This window comes from Leopardus geoffroyi, chromosome A3 (genome assembly GCF_018350155.1).
Source record: "Leopardus geoffroyi isolate Oge1 chromosome A3, O.geoffroyi_Oge1_pat1.0, whole genome shotgun sequence".
Lineage (NCBI taxonomy): Eukaryota > Metazoa > Chordata > Mammalia > Carnivora > Felidae > Leopardus > Leopardus geoffroyi.
In genome coordinates, this window is record NC_059336.1 from 58,965,116 (window position 1) to 58,984,863 (window position 19,748).

The 19,748-nt window shown below is 46.0% G+C and overlaps 1 protein-coding gene across 6 annotated transcripts in view; it reads left to right on the plus strand.

Annotated features, from left to right (window-relative positions):
- TBC1D8 (TBC1 domain family member 8) overlaps positions 1-19,748 on the plus strand; it is a 112,137-nt gene that overhangs the window by 67,243 nt on the left and 25,146 nt on the right. For 4 of the 6 annotated variants that reach the window (XM_045445681.1, XM_045445679.1, XM_045445684.1 and 1 more), the window contains 6 exons: positions 11,092-11,299; positions 12,915-13,109; positions 14,052-14,231; positions 15,604-15,754; positions 18,497-18,711; positions 19,626-19,743. In XM_045445681.1, the coding sequence (XP_045301637.1) occupies positions 11,092-11,299; positions 12,915-13,109; positions 14,052-14,231; positions 15,604-15,754; positions 18,497-18,711; positions 19,626-19,743 (1,067 nt within the window). The remainder of the gene's footprint in view (positions 1-11,091; positions 11,300-12,914; positions 13,110-14,051; positions 14,232-15,603; positions 15,755-18,496; positions 18,712-19,625; positions 19,744-19,748) is intronic. The other 2 variants (XM_045445682.1, XM_045445680.1) reach the window with 1 other exon arrangement.

Consider the following 19,748-nt stretch of genomic DNA (forward strand, 5'->3'; position numbering starts at 1 on the left):
ATTGGCTGAGATTGTTAATTTTTTTTTTTTTATGCAGTAGTCTTTGATTTCTGGATCCAGTTCTGCTTTTTTTTTCCCTGATATTTTGAAACTGATTTTTATAAAAAACTACTTCTAGGCAATGTAATATGAATAGCTTCATGATAGAATTCCATTCAACACTGTGTTTTATCAGTGAACATTAAGAAATGTTATATTTCCATATGAAATCGCTTTGTAGAAATAAGTGTTCAGGACAATGAGATTTATTTTTGTTACTGGCTTGTCATTAGAAATGTGCGTTAGGGGCGCCTAAGTGGCTCAGTTGGTTGAGCGTCCGACTTCGGCTCAAGTCATGATCTCACAGCTCGTGAGTTCGAGTCCCGGGTCAGGCTTTGTGCTGACAGCTCGGAGCCTGGAGCCTGCTTCAGATTCTGTGCCTCCCTCTCTCTCTGCCCCAACCCACTTTCATTCTGTCTCTGTCTCTCTCAAAAATAAATAAACATTTAAAAAACAAACAAACAAACAAAAAAAAAAACAAAGAAATGTGCCTTAGTAATACTGTAAGGTAGTATTCTTTATTATTGGTTTGCCCCAAATTGATGCTAGTTATGGAGATGTCTGAGGCAGTTGCTTGAATTATTAGTCACTTTATTTATTTATTCATTTATTATTTATTTATTTGTTTGTTTGTTTATTGAGAGAGAGAGAGAGAGAGAGAGAGAAGGAGGGTGGGCGGGTGGGCATGCAAGTGGGGGAGAGAGGCAGAGGGAAAGGGAGAGAGAGAATCCCAAGCAGAGTCTATATCCAGCATGGACCCCGACATGGGGCTCAGTCTCTCACAACTGTGAGATCATGACTTGAGCTGAAATTGAGAGTCGGACACTCAACTGACAAAGCCACCCAGGTGCCCCTGAATTATTAGTCTTTTAAAGAAGTTCAGCTTGGGGCGCCTGGGTGGCTCAGTCGGTTGAGCGTCCGACTTCGGCTCAGGTCACGATCTCGCGGTCTGCGAGTTCGAGCCCCGCGCCGGGCTCTGGGCTGATGGCTCAGAGCCTGGAGCCTGCTTCCAATTCTGTGTCTCCCTCTCTCTCTGCCCCTCCCCTGTTCATGCTGTGTCTCTCTCTGTCCCAAAAATAAATAAAAGTTCAGCTTTATTATCTAAAATTTAAACAGTGGTGTTCGAGCTTGACTGTGATTTCTGACTTGGTGGGTCAGACCAGGTAACTGCAGAGTTGATACCAAGATACCCTTTGAGGAATAAGCCTTCTGTCAAATGCTGTCCTGGATGGATATATTTGATATCATTATAGAATCACCACTGCTATTTGAATACTATTAGTCATTAAACAAGTTTTTTTTTTTACATGATACAATACACATAACCTAAAATTTGTTGCCTTAATACCACTGAACCGTATGCTTGAAAAATGGTTAAGTATATTCACATTGTTATGCAGCCATCCCCACCATCCAACCCTGGGACTCTTCATCTTGCAAAACTGAAACTTCATCCCCATTAAGCAATAACTCCCCATTTCCTCCTCCCCCAACCCCTGGCAGCCACCGTTCTACTTTCTGTCTCTGAGTTTGACTTCTTGTGGTTCCTCATATAAGTAGGCTCCTACGGTATTTGTTTTTTTGTGACTGGCTTTAGGTGTAATTCCTTAAGGTTCATCCATGTTGTAGCCTGTGTCAGAATTATTTTCCTTTCTAAGGCTAGGTAATACTCCATTGTATGTATATACCACATTTTGTTTGTCCATTCATGTATCGATGGACACAAAGTTGTTTCTACCTTTTAGCTATCGTATATGGTGCTGCTATGAGCAGGTATGCGCAAATATCTGTTCGAGTTCCTGCTTTCATGACTTTTGGGCATATACCCAGAAGTGGAATTATGAGATCATAGGGTAGTTCTGTGTCATTCTGTGTCCAGTCATTAAAAAAGCCTTTAATGAATAAAGAAATTGTGGTTTATATACACAATGGAGTACTACGTGGCAAGGAGAAAGAATGAAATATGGCCCTTTGTAGCAACATGGATGGAACTGGAGAGTGTTATGCTAAGTGAAATAAGCCATACAGAGAAAGACAGATACCATATGTGTTCTTTCTTATGTGGATCCTGAGAAACTTAACAGGAACCCATGGGGGAAGGGAAGGGAAAAAAAGAAAAAAAAGAGGTTAGAGTGGGAGAGAGCCAAAGCATAAGAGACTCTTAAAAACTGAGAACAAACAGGGTTGATGGGGGGTGGGAGGGAGGGGAGGGTGGGTGATGGGTACTGAGGGGGCATCTTTTGGGATGAGCACTGGCTGTTGTATGGAAACCAACTTGACAATAAATTTCGTATATTAAAAAAAATTAAAAAATGAAACCTTTAAAAAAATTTTTTTAACTGTTTATTTTTGAGAGAGACAGTATGAGTGGGGGAGGGGCAGAGAGGGGGCGGGGGGGGGGCGGTGGACACAGGATCTGAGGCAAGCTCTGTGCTGACAGCAGAGAGTCCGATGTGGGGCTCAAACTCACGAACCGTGAGATCACGACCTGAGCTGAAGTCAGATGCTCAACCAACTGAGCCACCCAAGCGCTCCCCCAAAATCTTTTTTTTAATCCACTGTAACATTCCTGTTACTCTTTAGACACATTTACTGTTTTCTCTGAACATCTGGGAGAACATGGGTCTAATTAGTAGTCTCTAAATGGTGGTGTGTTTGTTTGTAGTTTACATGTACTCAGCAAGAATTCAGAGCCCCTGCTATGTGCGTATGTTATAAATTGATCATGTATAGTCACAAAATAAGGCAAAAATCAAAAAGTGCACTTTTTGGTAAAACTCCAATGAATTTAATTTCACTTGGTTTTGTGTCCTCTCTGATAATCTGACACTTCCTTTGCAAGAGGGGATGCTGCTGCTTGTCACTCCCTTACAAAAAGGGAACCTTGGGTTGCTGCCCTTGGGTCTTCTGACTCCCAGCCCTGAGCTCCTCCCTATGCCTCCTGCGGGTTTCACATTATATCTCTGGCTCTGTCTCTGGTCCAGAGAAGATAGTCCAGCACTGTGGTCACCCTGCTCTCCCATATTTCTTTTTATATTTTTTTAATTAAAAAAATTTTTTTTAATGTTTATTTTTGAGAGAGAGTGAGAGAGACAGAGCATGAACATGGGAGGAGCAGAGAGAGGGAGACACAGAATCTGAAGCAGGCTCCAGGCATTGAACTGTCAGCACAGAGCCTGACGTGGGGCTTGAACGCATGAACCACGAGATCACGACCTGAGCCAAAGTCAGACTTCGCTTAACCAGCTGAACCACTCAGGTGCCCCTATATGAATTTTTTTTTAATGTTTATTTTTGAGAGAAAGAGAGAGCGTGAGCAGGGGAGGGGCAGAGAGAGAGGGAGAGAGACACAGAATCCAAAGTAGGCTCCAGGCTCCAAGCTGTCAGCATAGAGCCTGATGTGGGGCCTGGACTCACCAACCTCGAGATCATGACCTGAGCAGAAGTCAGACACTCAACTGACTGAGCCACCCAGGCGTCCCTCCTATATTTCTTTAAGTATCTCTATAGTAGTTTGGTATCTGAGTCTTTTTAGTCCAACAAAGATCAGTTACTACAACTCAGTTGTAGGAGTTGTTAAAGGGCCCCTATAAATCACCCATTAGAACTTAACACCTGTCCTGTGGGTTTTGCACACAGATGTGTACGTGTGTGAATTGCAGCTGGGTTTTAGGACTAGGAGGCCAGCTAATAGCCTTGTGTGTTCTGGTCAGCTCCATGAGCATTGGGATCTCAGGTGACTGCTCACAAATTTCCTGATGTTCCTTCATGGCTCCACTTCTAGATGTAGCATTTTGGCTTGGGGCAGAAATAGGGAAAGAAGAGGCAGATGGCAGGTTTGTAGCGCTTCAGACCCTTTGGTATACTCATTCATTTTGGAAGAGAATTCATCAGTACAGACAGTTTTCATTCACATTCCAGAACTCAGGTGCATTATACACGGCTCTCCTTCCTCTACTTTCTGTCCTAGAAACAAGTAGAAAGGAGAAGAGAGAGAAAAGGACAAAAGGGGGCCCTGGCAGTGGCTGGTGGTGGAGCTGCTGGGGACCCATGGGTGCCTAGGGCTGGCCCCAGCGTGGACGGCAGGATTCTGGTCTGTGGTGTGTTTTGCTGGTCATTGCACTTTGAGTGACTTCTTCCAAAAGTGAAAGGCATGTCCTTGCATACCAGTTGCTTGCTGGGTCTCGTGTAGCTTTCTGTCATGGAGACATAGGCCTGTGGACATAAACAGGTAATGACTCAGTCAGCTTGACATCCTGCCAAGAGAGCCCAGGTTTTCAAGTTGAGGAAAACAGTCTCTTGATGCTAAGGGCACGATCAGAAGTGCTGGAATGCTCCTCAGGCTCCCTTTTGTTGATGTATTTTCACTTCCCTTCCCAGATAAGGGCTTTAGAAAGGTGCTCTTGGGGTCACGAATGTGGTGAGCCATCTGATTATGGATTAGTCATGTTCACTGCTTGTGCTTACTCCCATGGGACTTGGGGACAGAGCAGAGTGGGGCTGGAACTCCAGTGGGAGCCAGGAGGGTGGGATGGTACATCATACAACAGAACCAGTCAGATAAGTTAGAGCCAGCAGAACTGGAGAGTCCCCTAGCCCAGCCCTCACACTGCACAGAGGAGGGCCTGGATCAGGGATTCTGCTGTATAGTAACAGAATCCAGGGAGGGGGGGTGACTGAGGCTGGGGAAGGGGCTTTCAGGAGTTGGGCAGAACAAATGCATTGATTGGTCCTGAAATTTACAACATAAAATAACCAGACTGAAGTTGTGAGTGATAGGTTGAGAACGGTATGGCCAGCTATTTTGGGGGTGGGATATTGGTGAGGTGATGGGTTTCAATAAATCAGAATTAGTATCTTCATTAAAATCTGTATTGACTGGCTGGAAAGTACTGGAGGGAAGCTCAGTTAATGCACTGTAGTAAATGGAGATTCATTCTAAGCTATCGTAAGATTTGTTGTAAGGTATTTCTGCGATTTCCAGAGGTGAACAGTGGCTGCCAGGGGGCTGATGTCTTCAGTAATAAGCCCTCATCCTCATGGGGTGCCTGGGTGGCTTAGTTGGTTAAGCCCTGGATTTCGGCTCAGGTCATGATCTCACGGTTCATGAGTTGCCCCTCATTGGACTCTGCAGTGTGGAATCTTCTTGGGATTCTCTCCCTCTTTCTGTCCCTCCCCAGTTCCCTCCTCCCTAAGTAAATAATAATAATAATAATAATAATAATAATAATAATAATAACAACAACAACAACAACAACAACAACAACAAACCTTAAAAATTAAAAAAAAAAAAAAAAAAAAAAAGCCCTCATCCCCTGTTGCCTGGCTGATTCTCAGCTCCCCAGCCTGGCTTGTCAGACCTTTGGCCTTTCCTGCCTAGATTCACTCCCTTTTCTGCTCTTCTCCTGTGTCCCTATTCAGAATTCCCAGGCTCACTCTGTAATTTATTCAACTTTCAGCCCTTGTGATTCTAGTTCAGAGTTGACATCTCTTGGGGCTCATGCAGCTGACATCTCTTGGGGCTCATGCAGTCCCAAACAGCTTCCACCTCACCAGGGAAGGCTGCGTCTCCCGACCCTGCAGAGCCCTAGCTGCCCTGAGCTTGTGCAGGTCATTTAGGTGGCTCTCTCTGGGGCGGGACAAAGGCAGGAGCCCTGAGTGTGAAAAAGCCTTCTGGATGCCGGTGTCGTTGAGGCCCTGGTCTGTCGGGGCTCTGTTGGCTGGATTTTCAGAGAAATGGGGCACTGCAGGCACCAGCTGAGTCCACCTCCACACTGCTGGTTGTTGTCTGAGGGCCGATCATGCCGCCACTGTGCCCAGGGGACCCAGCGTAAGATGTTGCAGGGCAATGTTGCCCTCCTGTTTCCGGAGTGCTCTTGGGGTAAGGCTGAGGAAAGTTGTTTTAAGTAAACACACATTGGAGAAACACAGTGTTTTATGTGCAGACTTGGGCTTTGAGGAGACATAGTATATCTGGCCTTTCTGCCTTGTTTCTACATTATTGGTTCTTGGTATATTCCAGAGTTTCAGAGGAGCTGGGTGTGGGTCTGTGGGCAAGTATGTTAACTAAGAGCCTCCAGAAATCGTTGTATGTGTTTTTCTGGGGCTGACTGGCTGCAGAGGACTGAGATATTCCAGCAGGGCTGGGATGGTGCTTGAGGCCTCCTGTTGAGGACACAGATAGGAAGTCCTCACACCCTGAGCTAGCCCATCTGCCCCAGCCTGACACACAGACTGAGTTTGGGGAAGCATTTGACCTTGAGAAGCTCTGAGCTGCTGACACACAGTAGGTTTGTATATGTGCATGAGTGATAAATGAGGGAGGGAGAGTTTGTGTATAAGGCCTAATACAGGTTTTCCCTAAAGCATTCTAAAAGGTTGATGGGTAAGAGAGAGGGGAAACCTATTTTTGATACCTGTATCTAAACTAGGAGGGGAAAATCTAATTCTAGGTTTGCAGAGAAACAAAAGAACTACCTACCCCTTCATTTCTTGGGTCTGAGGTCTAAGAAATTAAGTCTAGATTTTTTTTTAAGTTTACTTATTTATTTTTAAGTGGGAGTGGAGGAGAAGCAGACAGGAGCAGAGAGAGAATCCCAAGTAGGCTCTGTGCTGTCAGTGCAGAGCCTGATGTGGGGCTCAAGCCTGTGAATCATGAGACCATGACCTGAGCCAAAATCAAGAATCAGATGCTTAACCGACTGAGCCATCCAGGCACCCAAGTCTGGATTTTTAAATTGTCTGCATATAGTCTAGAGTTTTCTGCATGGTTGTCATGCAGAATTGCACATATTAATTTCAGCTTTAACAGCAAACTTGGTGTTGCTCCATATTCTGATGAACCCCTGTTGATTTCCAGGTGATTCCAGGCTCATACAATGACATGTGTTAAGACAGGATGATTTGTGGCACCTTCCCCTTCTCCACTGTAGCTTTCTCTTGGAGCAGTTGCTTTGGCCGGCACATACCAGCACCGTGGACAAGAGCTGGTGAATACTGTCAGGGTTGCTGGGCTAGTTTCCATCTTTCTGGGAGCACTTCTGCTGTGGCTTTCAGGCCTGAGCTTAGCTAGTGCTTTCTGAATGGTAGGTTATGACCCATGTCTGTTGGTCATCTCTATGGAGGAAAAGTGGGAACATTTAGTAAGTGCTAGAAGGTCTGAAAGGCAAATTGTGGCCAGCAGGCTTTGTTTTTGGTGCTCTTCAGAAAGATAAGCTGGCATTTTTAGCATCACAACTATCACCTGCTTGGAAACAGACCCAAGGGATGAGGCGGTCTTACTCTCAGCTTCATAAAGGGCTTGTGCTACTCATCTCTCAAGCTGCTGGTCTTCATCTCAGTTATGTCGGAAAGTTAAATACCACATATATACATGTAATGCATATTTAGAAGTAGAATTGGAAGAGAACTTTCTAAGGAAGGAAGATGACTTCAGAAGTCCCTCCTGCTGCTTTCTGTCTTGTAATGCTAGGTCACTGGTCTCCGGCTGCTGAATGTGTGAGAGATGGACCCTTGGAGTGACAGGGAACAGCCCAGAAAGGAGAATGGAGATGGTGTGTAGTATGGAGAAGGGGGCTGAACTGAGCTGCTGGCTGACGCAGCGGGTGTACTGAATAGAAACATCAGATAACTGAGCACCTTAACTCTTAAATTGAAGAGCTGGATGCAAAGTAAATACAAAAAGTCCTTCCATCCCCTCTCTCTGTGCTTCTAGGGAAGAATAGCCAACAGGTGAATTCAGTGGTGGCTGGAGCCACATCTGTAAGATAAGTACAGACAGGCTGCACTGGCTTCACTTTCACCACAGCCAGCCTGGCCAGCATGCTTTGGGGACAAGGATGTAAGTCTTCCAGCGTAAATGTGTTGAATGTATGTGTCTCCTCCCTGCTTTCAGGGAACTGGGGTGATCTTGAGGGGCCTTGCCTTCCATCCTGTAGTACATGAATTTCTAGAGCATTCATGGTGCTTTCCCATGTTTTCCCGGCTCCTCTGTGGAGCAAGTGTAGGCTCCTTTGGAAACAGCCATCTGTGGAATATCAGCACTGCAGGGTAAGGAACTGTAGCTTTGGCCTGCAGTAACTGGACCCATCTTGATCTTGGAATTTATATAGTTTCTTTCTGTACCTAGAGGACTTTCTGGACATGTAAGTGTCTTTTCTTTGTGAAGGTTTGATAATAAATTCCAAGCACTCGCCCGTCTCTGGGGTGGGGGGGGGAGGGGTGTCTCTGGGAAGACAGTTGTGTGATGGTGTGAAAACAAGGACTGGGTTGGGAACGAGAACAGGGGCAGAAAGGGCATCTGTGTGCAAGCATGGCCCTGGTGAGGGGGGCACGTGTCTAAAAGATCACTCAGGCTGCAGAGTTTCATACTTTTCTTTTATGCAATATTTAAAAAGTTTCTCTTTTCCTAAAAGAAAATGGAATAATTTTTTAAAAAGCTAACAATACGTGGTCAGGTAGAAAGTTTAAGCAGAATAAAATGAAAAGTGGAAATCCTACAATGAAGAGTCAACTGCTATTAACATTTTAGGCAAAGTCTTTTTACACATCACTTTCTGCAAATTATATAGAATCTATGTAAATGGGGTCATACTGTAGATGATGTTTATTTTTTTTTATTTTTTTATTTTTTTAAATTTTTTTTTTCAACGTTTATTTATTTTTGGGACAGAGAGAGACAGAGCATGAACGGGGGAGGGTCAGAGAGAGAGAGGGAGACACAGAATTGGAAATAGGCTCCAGGCTCTGAGCCATCAGGAGCCATCAGCCCAGAGCCTGACGCGGGGCTCGAACTCACGGACCGTGAGATCGTGACCTGGCTGAAGTCGGACGCTTAACCGACTGCGCCACCCAGGCGCCCCGATGCTTATTTTTTTAATTATTTTTTTATTTTTTTTTTGAAAGAGGGAGAGCACAAGCATGAGCAGGGGAGAGGCATAGAGAGAGGGAGAGAGAGGATCCCCAGCAGGCTCCAAGCTGTCAGTGCAGAGCCCAGCACAGGGCTCGATCCCATGAACCATGAGATCATGACCTGAATGGAAACCAAGAGTCTGATGCCCAACCAACTGAGCCACCCAGGCACCCCTGTAGATACTGTTTCTAATCTGCTTTCTCAATATTGTGGACATCATTTTATGTTTGCAGGGATCCCTTGAAGCAGAAAGGTTAGGTATTGTTTCCATTTTACAGATGTCAGGATGTGATATGGAGGAGTGTGTCTAAGGTCACACAGCTAATAAGCCAAGAGTTCATATTCCTTACTTTGAGCATAGTGCTAATTATATCAGACAAAGTTAAAGAACTCTTATTTAATGTGGCAAGGAAAAAAAATTTTTTGAGAGAGAAAACATGAGTGGGAGAGGGGCAGAGTGGAGGAGAGAGAGAATCCCAAGCCAGCTCCAAGCTGAGCACTGAAGCCAGTGTGGGGCTTGATCTCATGACTGTGAGATCATGACCTGAGTCAAAATCGAGTCAGATGCTTAACTGACTGAACCACCCAGGCGCCCCACAAAGAAAATTTTTTATCTTTGTACAGTGGAATTTCCCTTCTACTAGAATTTTGGGGTATGACATACATTCATCAGTATTTTTAAACATTGTGATTTGGCTGCCTTCTTGCTTTACTGGATGTTACAGCCAAGAATCGGGGTTTGGTGGGGGTTCCCTGGGGTAGGATCTCTCCCCTAGCTCACCACCATTCTCTGCTGTCTGTACTGATGTGACACTGATGTGCTTCTCTCTGGCGATACTTTACTTAGATTTTTTTTTATTTAGAAGGATTTTTTTTTTTTTTTTAATAGAGAGTGTGCATGAGAGGGGGAAGGGCACAGGGAGAGGGAGAGAGAATTCCAAGCAGGTTCCACACTGTCACTGTGAGCCCAGTGCAGGACTTGATCCCATGAACTGTAAGATCATGACTTGAGTTGAAACCAAGAGTTGGACACTTAACTGACTGAGTCACCCAGGTGCCCCTGGATTTGTTTTTTAAAGGTAATAATAGTTAATGATTATTCAGCACTTACTATATGCCCGCACAGATCTAATTTTTTTTAAAGCTTTTTTGAGCTATAATTCATACATTTAATTCATACATGTAATTCATACAATTCACCCTGTTAAAGTGTCCATTCAGTGGTTTTTTAGTCTATTCACAGAGCTGTGCAACCATCACCACAATTGATTTAGAACATTTTCTTCACCCCAAGAAGAAACCCTGTACTCATGAGTAGTCACTCCCCACTTCTCCCTTTATCCCCAGCCCTAAGCAATCACTAATCTATTTTCTGTGGTTATGAGTTTTGCCCATTCTGGAAATTCCATATAAATGCAATCAGGCAGTGTGTAGTCTTTTGTATCTGTAAGGTTTTCAGGGTTCACCCGTGTTGTAGCATGTGTCTGTACTTTGTTGCTTTGTGTGGCCGAGTAATATTCCATGGTGTGGCCCTGTCATGTTGTGTTTATCCATTTATTAGTTGATGGACATTTGGGTTGTTGCCAGTTCTCGGCTATTATGAATACTGCTGTGAACATGTGTGTACAGGGTTTTCAGCAGATAAACATTTTCAGTTCTCTTGGGTGTATACCTAGGCGGGGAATTGCAGGGTCTTATGGTAACTCCATGTTGAGCCTTTTGAGAAACAGCAAGACTGTTGCCCAAAGTGGCTGCACATTCCCACCAGCAGTGTGCGAAGGTGTCAGTTTCTCCACATCCTTGTCAACCCTTGTTGTTATCTGGCTTTTGGATACTGGATTCTTCATTGTTTTATGGTAATTCACAATGTTACTCAAACCAGGAAGGAAGGTCTGTGAGTTTGTCGTAATACTTTTGCGCAGGGGCAGCCCCTTCTGCCTTGAGTACGCGTTCCAAAGATTGGCTGTGAAGTGGGGTGCACGCTAATGACCCACGCAGGACCTGGAGGGGCTCAGCACCTTTTGGCATCCACTTCAATATCCGGCTATGCCAGTGAGTGGTTTCACAGGGTTTTTCTTTGTACTCCAGTGTGTTCAGTCACCATTCCTGCCTCTTCTTCTTCTCTGTCCCTCCTTCGCCAGGGACCTCAAAGCCAGAGCACAGAATGAGTTCTTCCGGGCTTTCTTCAGGCTGCCGAGGCAAGAGAAGCTGCATGCAGTCGTGGACTGTTCGCTGTGGACGCCGTTCAGTCGCTGTCACACCGTCGGGCGGATGTTCACATCTGACCGTTACATCTGCTTCGCCAGCAAGGAGGACGGCTGCTGTAATGTCATCCTCCCGCTCAGAGAGGTAGCCGCCCTGGCAGGAGCTTCCCAAGCCCACCTTTTATCCTTGAGCCCGTGGTCACTGTGAGACCTGGCACAGGCAGGGGTGCTCAGCCAGCAGGGTTTGGCCAGCTAAACACGGGCCTCTGGAGGGAAGCACCGCCTGAATTTGACCAGTACTGATTTGGTTGTTGTTTTTTCTGTCGTTGCTACAGCACCTGAAATTTGCATAGAATTGATTGGTGAGAATAAAACACTCTCACCTCAGGGTTTTTGATAAAGTTCTCATTAGAAAGTACATGCCTAGCAATTAAAGCTTTTCCAACAGCCCTTAGGAATGAATCCACCCCTTTCACTCACAAAAATGGGGAAAGCAAAAAAACGACTGACAAAAAAGCGTCACCTTTTGAAAATGTCAGATTGCTTGGCTTTTATACCCTCCTGGGACTTGAGTTAAACATTTAAAAAATGTTTCCTTTAACATGGATCAGGTCCCTTCCTCCTAGAAAATTGTGCGGTTGTGTTCCCGGAAATGCAAGGCAACCTGCGGCCACTTCTGGATCTGATAAGCCCAGTCCTTCGGTTTCAAGGCATGTCTGTTGGGACAGTAACAGCAACTCTTGTTTCACACCAGGACCTCCAAATTCTAAGCACTGCTCTTTGGAAAAACTCAAATTTTTTTCATTTGTGTGATCTCCCTGCATGTCATTTTCTAGCTGTTTTCATTTTGCAAATATTCTTACTTAGGAGTGGAGCAAGAAATCCAAGAGTTGTCTTACGTACGTACTTGTTTTATTGTTGTAACATATATATGACATTGCATTTAGCACTTCACCCATTTTTTAAAGAAAATTTTTTAATGTTTATTTTTGAGAGAGAGAGAGACAGACAAGAGAGACTATGAGCAGGGGAGGGGCAGAGAGAAAGGGAGAAACAGAATCCGAAGCAGGCTCCAGGCTCTGAGCTGTCAGCACAGAGCCCAACATGGGGCTCAAACCCATGAACCACGAGATCGTGACCTGAGCCGAAGCCGGACGCTTAACCAACTGAGCCACCCAGGTGCCCCTCACTTCACCCATGTTTAAGTGTTACGGTGCAGTGGCATTAAATACATCACATTATTGTGTACCCATTACCAGAACTTCTTCATTTCCCCAAACTGAAACTCTGTCTCCATTATGCACTGACTCCCCATCCTCCCTCCCACAGCCCCGGGCAACCACCACTCTACTTTCTTTTTCTGAATGTGATAGCTCTAGTTCCCTCTTGTAAGTGGAATCATACAACACTTGCCTGTTTGTGTCTGGCTTATTTCACTTAGCATAATGTCCTCAAGGTTCATTCCGTGTTGTAGCAGGTGTCAGAATTTCTCTCCTATTTAAGGCTGAGTAACATTCCCTTGTGTGGATAGAGCACATTTTGTTTCTGCGTTCACCTGCTGATGGATACTTGGGTTATTTTGACCTTTTGGCTCTTGTGAATATGCTTGCTGCCTTACCACTTTTTAACCTTTGTATCAGTTCCTTATTGAAGTTACTTGGTTTTACTTTCTAGCACATGATATTTTCTAAATACGTAACTGAAATGCGTGCCCTCCTTTTTCTCTAGCTGCACCTTTGTGTATAATTTTTTTGCAATAGGTGGTGAGCATTGAGAAGATGGAGGACACAAGTCTGCTACCTAATCCCGTCATTGTCAGCATCAGGAGCAAGATGGCCTTCCAGTTCATTGAGCTAAAGGACAGAGATAGCTTGGTGGGGAGCCTGCTCGTGAGGCTGCAGCGGGTGCACGCCAACCACCCCGTGCATTATGACACCTCCCAAGATGAAGACATGGTATGATCCTTAGAAACAGTGGGATCCTATAAAATGAGGGTCTCTTTCCTCACCACCTCCAGGGCAGTGATCTCTAAAGGGTGTGCACGTGACACTAATCTACTTGGGTATGAGAGAAGTGTGTAAGAGATGACTGGACCTGTGTACCAGACACTGTATCGCTTCTGATACTCGAGGGATCCTGAGTGGGTGCTACACAGGTCCGAGGGTGCCCCATGCAGATGAGCGGTTGGAGGGGCTAACGGGGCCCCCTGTTCACAGGTTACAGGGGTTCATAGGGCACCCCTCAGCAGAGGTGAGTGGATCTGATGGGCACCCCTCCATATGTTAGGTTGGTGGGAGATACCCATATGGCAAAGGGATTGACAGGGCACCACTCACAGGTTGGAGGGTTTGATTGGGGAATTGACCCGCAGGTTAGTGAACAACCTCCTCACCTGTTGGAAGGGTCAGTGCCCCCCACCTGACTTTGGATGTTATTTGGGGGCAAATGTAACTTGTTAAAAGAGAAGTTACATTGTCCTTAAGGTTGGACAGCTGTAAAACAGACCCGGATCTGCTGGGGCCTTGTCTCCTGTTGTTACACGCCCGTCCCTCTCTTGCTTGACCTCTTTTTACCCATGCAGTGAAAGGGAGGAAAGGAGATAGTCTCTCCGTACCGTAGAGTTGTTTTTTGAAGATTGACATCCTCAGTTCTGGAAGCATACAAGAAATGGTGCTTGGCTGGCTCCCTGTTCGACCCATGCTGGGTGTGTGTGAGCAGCCTTACCGGGAAAGCACAATGAGGATCAAATCTGTTGGGTCTAACGTTAGTCTGTTTCCCTTGAGTCATTAATAGGCATGTTTAAGTATGTTATCTTCATGCCTCCAAAGGCAAAACAAAGACTCTTCCATAGGTAAAGCGGTGACTTTCTTCTGGCTCCCCTCCTTTTTTCTTTCCAGCAGACTTCACCTGTGTTTCATTCAACAAGCATGTGCGGTGACCACAAGTTTGGAGATCTTGAAATGGTGTCCTCTCAAAATAGTGAGGAAAGTGAAAAAGAGAAGAGCCCGCGCCTGCACCCCGAGGCCCTGATATCTGTCTTCCAGCAGTCGGGCAGCCAGAGCCCCGACTTGCGAATGGTGGGTGGCATGGCTCTGCCTTCTTGAGCCCCAACCCCGCAGGCCTCGGGAGAGCAGGTGTGGTGCGGGTGGTCGTGCAGCCCCAGTGGCTAGCGCCCCTCCTTCTTCCTCTTTGGCAGTAGTGGGAGGGGGTCAGCTGATTCCAGTTGCCTGGGCACATCTGGATACATGGAGGATGTGGTCAAATGACCAAGGGCAATGACTTTCCTACCTGCCCTATTAAGTGGCTCTTTGACGAAACTCTTGGCCATGTGACCTGTAGAGCCATCAGTGCTGTCCTCTGTGGGTTCTTCCAGATACAGAACAAGTGTTTCTCTTCTTACCCAGTGGTGTCTGTGTGGGTTCCTTTTACAACGTTTCTTGTTTCTCTCCTGGAACAAAAGGTCTCCTATACTGTAGTTTTACTGGACTGAAGATATTTCTATTACATTTATTTATACTCATCCTCTTTGTAGGGAGAATGTAAGGGCAAGGTTACATACAATAGGGTGAATGGGCTAGAAATTGTACTCTTAAAAGATATGATGGCTAGAAGGAAGCTGCGTTGGGACCCATGTGCCAGGGGTATCTATGGACATCTTGCTTAAAAGGCCATCTAGGGATAATTTTTTTTTTAAGTTTATTTATTTTGAGAGAGAGTGTGAGTGCGACAGAGCACGTACGTGCAAGCAGGGTTGGGGCAGAGAGAGAGAGAGGGAGAGAGAGAATCCCAAGCAGGCTCCACACTGTCTGCACAAAGCCTGACAAGGGGCTCAAACCACAAAGCATGAGATCATGACCTGAGCTGAAATCAAGAGTCAGATGCTCATCGGATGGAGCTACCCAGACACCCCCATCTACAGATGATTTTAAAGGATTTTTAGTTGCCTAGAGAAATGGTATCTTTCTTGTTTCTGATAATGAGAACAATGTAATTTTTTTAGGTTTCAGTTTTTCTTCTGGTTGTGGCAGAGCTCAGGGTAAATTACGATCCCCACCCACCTCTTGCCCTCATTTGCCTTCTGAGCTGACCTGTATTTCAGCAGCTGGCTTGCTGTCAACATCCTCAGAAGCTTCCCTAACGTCCCCCACTCCCACCCCTCCCTCCTATCTGCTTTGGGCGACTTGAGTGTTTGTACAAACATATTCTTATGGTCAACTTTGCCAAGAAAATGGCATTTTATTTGTGTAAACCCTCCTGCTGGGCTCTGAACTCCACAAGGGCTGGTACACTGTTATTCATCTTTACATCCTCTGTGCCTGGAAGTGTTTCAAAAATATTTGCTGACCCAGTTGCCCATTACCGTTGGTTCCTCTGTTAACAGAGGCAACATTCCTCTGCTATGCATTCTGGATGGGCTTCTTTGTACATTAACAAAATTTCCATTTGCAGTCCAGGGAGCAGATAAAAATAAGCCTGTGGAATGACCACTTTGTGGAATATGGCAGAACTGTGTGTATGTTTCGCACAGAGAAGATCCGGAAGCTTGTAGCCATGGGGATCCCTGAGTCTTTACGTGGCAAACTCTGGCTGCTTTTCTCAGGTAAGTGTTTCTGGTATTTTGAGGCCAAAAGTTCTTTCCGGAGAACAGGAACAGAGGCCCAGATCTGAACAACGTGTGTGTGCAGGCAAGTCATCCATCTTTAGATTCTTTCTGTGATGTTCCCAGCCCAGAACCTCAGCACTCTTACTGTGTTACCTGTGGGACCTGGGTCAAGTTGCCTGAGACCCCAGGGCTGCGATGTTCTCCTTGGTCAATGTGAGATCTGGCTGAAGTGACCTCCTTTCTTTTAAAAATAATGTTGAGTCTATACATAGTCCTGAGAATTCTGTAAAGAACCTTCTAGAAGGGAAGTATCTCTCTAGGACATGCATTCTGAAATACACTAAACAAACAAAAATCTGTGTATGTTGTTCACTTGCAGTGGCATTCAAATAAATCCCCCAGCATGTTTTTTTTAAATTTTTTTTTAACATTTATTTATTTTTGAGACAGAGAGAGACACAGCATGAACAGGGGAGGGGCAGAGAGAGAGGGAAACACAGAATCGGAAGCAAGCCCCAGGCTCCAAGCCATCAGCCCAGAGCCTGGCGCGGGGCTCAAACTCACGGACCGCGAGATCGTGACCTGAGCTGAAGTCGGACGCTTAACCGACTGAGCCACCCAGGCGCCCCCGCCGCCCCGCCCCCAGCATACTTTCTATTGGTCCCTTGTCTGTTGAAGGCACACAGGGTCCCTAAGAGGTACAATTGTGGACATTTTTTCTTCTGCCCACGTCTTCCTCTTATACCACTTGACCCATTCAGTGATGGCCTTGTCTGGCCTCAGGCCCCAGGTGCTGTTTGGTGACACTCACTGATGGGTGCACAGAGACAGGGACCAACTTCTCCAGAGACAGGCTGAGCAGGCGTTTGTCTTTCTCTGCATTGAGTGTGGCTGTTTCATCTGGCTCGGTAGAGGAGGTGGGGCCCTGCGGGCAGGAAGGGAAGGCTCTGTTGTCCAGTGGTGTGACTTAGCTGCTCCTAAGGGTGCAGCGGGAGGCATGGTGAGGAGGTCCCCTTTCCTTCAGTGGCCTTGCTGCTCTCAGGTCAGCATGGGCCTCCCAGAGGCCGAGCCTGGGCACCTGTACTTTCCCTGTACACTTTTTTTGTTGTTATAAGTTTATTTTTTTTATTTTGAGAGAGAGAGAGAGAGAGGGAGGGAGGGAGGGAGGGAGGGGCAGAGAGAGATTGAGTTGCGGGCAGAGAGAATCCCAAGCAGTCCCTGCACTGTCAGTGCAGAGCTTGATGTGGGGCTCAAACTCACAAACTGATATCATGATCTGAAGTCGGGAGCTTAACCGACTAAGCCACCCGGGAGCCCCTCCCTGCACATTTCTTATATTCCTCCCTCATGTCAGCCTCATGCTGACTCTCACCCCACCTCACCCTCTGTCTTCCTTCTTCCCAGTCTCTCCCCCAGATAATCAAGCCCATCCCCTCTCCAGCCCTGGGTACCCAGATGCACATTTCCTGCTTTCTGACCTACTTGCTGGCATTTATTGATAGGTCTGCTACCACTGCTCACCTTGTCTCACATTCTGAGCCCCCCCACCTGTTGCCTTGTTTCTGTAGCTGCCCACCAAAGACAGGCCTTTTTAAAATTAAAAAATGCCTTCTGTATTTTTGTGTCTAATAGAAACAACCCCTACTCAGAGTTGGAAAGAAAATAGAGAGGAACGAGCAAAGAAAGTAACATGACTCATAATCTTACCACCCAATGAGTGACACCTGTTAATGCCACCGGCTTACCGTCTGCCTCTTTAATGAAAATACACACACGTTTTATTTAAAAAAAAAAAAGGCTAGTTCATAAAGGGCTGTCTTTCCTTTCAAGCAGTAGTGTTGACAGAAAGATTGCTGTGGTGTTTAGGCTGTTGCGTAATGAGTGACAGCTGTTAGTATTAAGCATTGATGACAGGGGAGTGCCGTAATGGTTGTTTATCAGATGTGATGGGAATCACAGCAGATGGGAGAGTTGAGGAGCGTAGTATACTAAACCCAGTCAGAAGTAAAAAACCTTACCTAGCATTTAAAGGCAGAACTGGGCCCTTTCTGCTTGCCCTGCTCTCCTGGGACCTCCCTGTGTGGGGCTGGTCTCAGGACTGGAGCCCCACCTGCCGCTAGTGCCCAAGCGGGACCATTGGCTGGAAGCACAGGTGCCCTGGTGCTGGCTGATAAGGGAATGGGATCCTCATGTGTTATGGATGCCTCCCCTGATGTCATCTGCCTGTCAGAGGCTTGGGTGGGAGCTCAGCAGTAGGTGGGCTATGCTTGGTCGACCTGCACATCATGATCCCGGCCTCAGACTTTCTTGTTGTTGGCTTGTTGGCTCCTTGATAATTGTGTGATTACTTAAGCATAATTGTACATGTTTCACACATACATGCTCAGTAATTTATTGAGTTAATATATGAAAATTGTGTGTACATCTGTATGTATGAATACACCCACATATCCACTCTTCCTGTTACGAGAGAATACAACTTATTAAAAACATATTAATACAGTTATTTCTAGTATGAGCTGTTTCCCTCTATGTAAGGTTATTCTTAGAAAAGCCACATTATTTCATTTTCTTTCTTTCTTTGTTTTTGGCAGAAAAACAAAGTGTGTGGTCTCAAAATACTTTATGTCCCTCAAGTAATGAGACCCCATTGAGGTCTTCCGGCAGGACAAGCCCCCTCCCCATGTTGACTCTATCCTGGTAATCCACCCCCTTGAAAAATTACTTTTAAATCGTCAGATGCCGTAACTGATCTCGCCTCGCATCCCGGTTACTATGGTAATCTGGTGGAGGAGTCCATGGGAAAATGTTGCCTGGTGACGGAGGAGATAGAACGGGACCTGCACCGTTCCTTACCAGAGCACCCCGCCTTCCAAAATGAAACCGGAATTGCTGCTTTGAGGAGAGTCCTGACGGCTTATGCCCACCGGAACCCTAAAATTGGGTACTGCCAGGTGAGGCGTGCAGTGAGGAGCAGTCTTGTGTTGAGTCCATGTCTTGTGTTGATCTGCTGGGCTTCAGCTCCTGGTGTTCTTGGCTGTCTGGTACTGACTGTTCTGTGAGGGCTCTATGCTTCGTCCCTTCCCTGAAAGAATGTATCAAATAAGGCTGAAGGAATCATCTTCATATAGTCAAACAGGCTGATTACTTGAAATTAGAAACTTTGCTTGGAGCAAAGAGCAGTGCACATGCTGAGTTGCTGTCCACGGTAGGACATATTGTCTCCACCACCCCTCCAGGCCTCCGCTGTAGGACGGCACTGATAACCCTTCTGTGGAGCTTTATTTTTCTAGATCTCTACAGAAGTTGTGGGGATTATTTAAAAAAATAGTGCCATTTGGGGAGGAAAAAGATGTTTGGGGTCAGTCCCTTTCCTTCAGGAAGCACAAGTGGAGGTAAGATGTCCTCGGAGCAGTTGCTGAGTTTGCTTGGGAAGTTTACTCAGGGATGTGGTAAAGAAGCACAAAATAAAACTCAGTAAATTAAAACACCCTCCCTCCGGCCCCAGCATGAGACGGGGTTAGAGGCGTGTCTGATATTTGAAAATAGAAGACTTTAAACTTTGTTTTCCTGTAAATAAGCAAAATCAGTGTGTGAATGTCTTGTGTGTGTTTGAACATACAGAATGGTTGGATTTGACCTGAGCCTGAGGCTCAGCATTACTAGATGGGGACAGTATTGGGACGATGGCTGGTCACTCAGCCTGGTGTGTCTTGTGGGGACCATGTTGATAACGTGATCATTCCACCTCATGAGTGTCAGTGTGGTTGGGCTGCCCTGGGTCTCTCATCTGCAGTCTGACTTGTGTGGTTTTTAGTGTCTGTGTGGCCTGGTCACTAACCGTCCCCTCCTCTGTGAACCCGAGCAGTCCATGAACATCCTGACCTCCGTTTTGCTGCTGTATGCCAAGGAGGAGGAGGCCTTCTGGCTGCTGGTTGCTGTGTGTGAGCGGATGCTCCCCGACTACTTCAACCACCGAGTCATTGGTAAT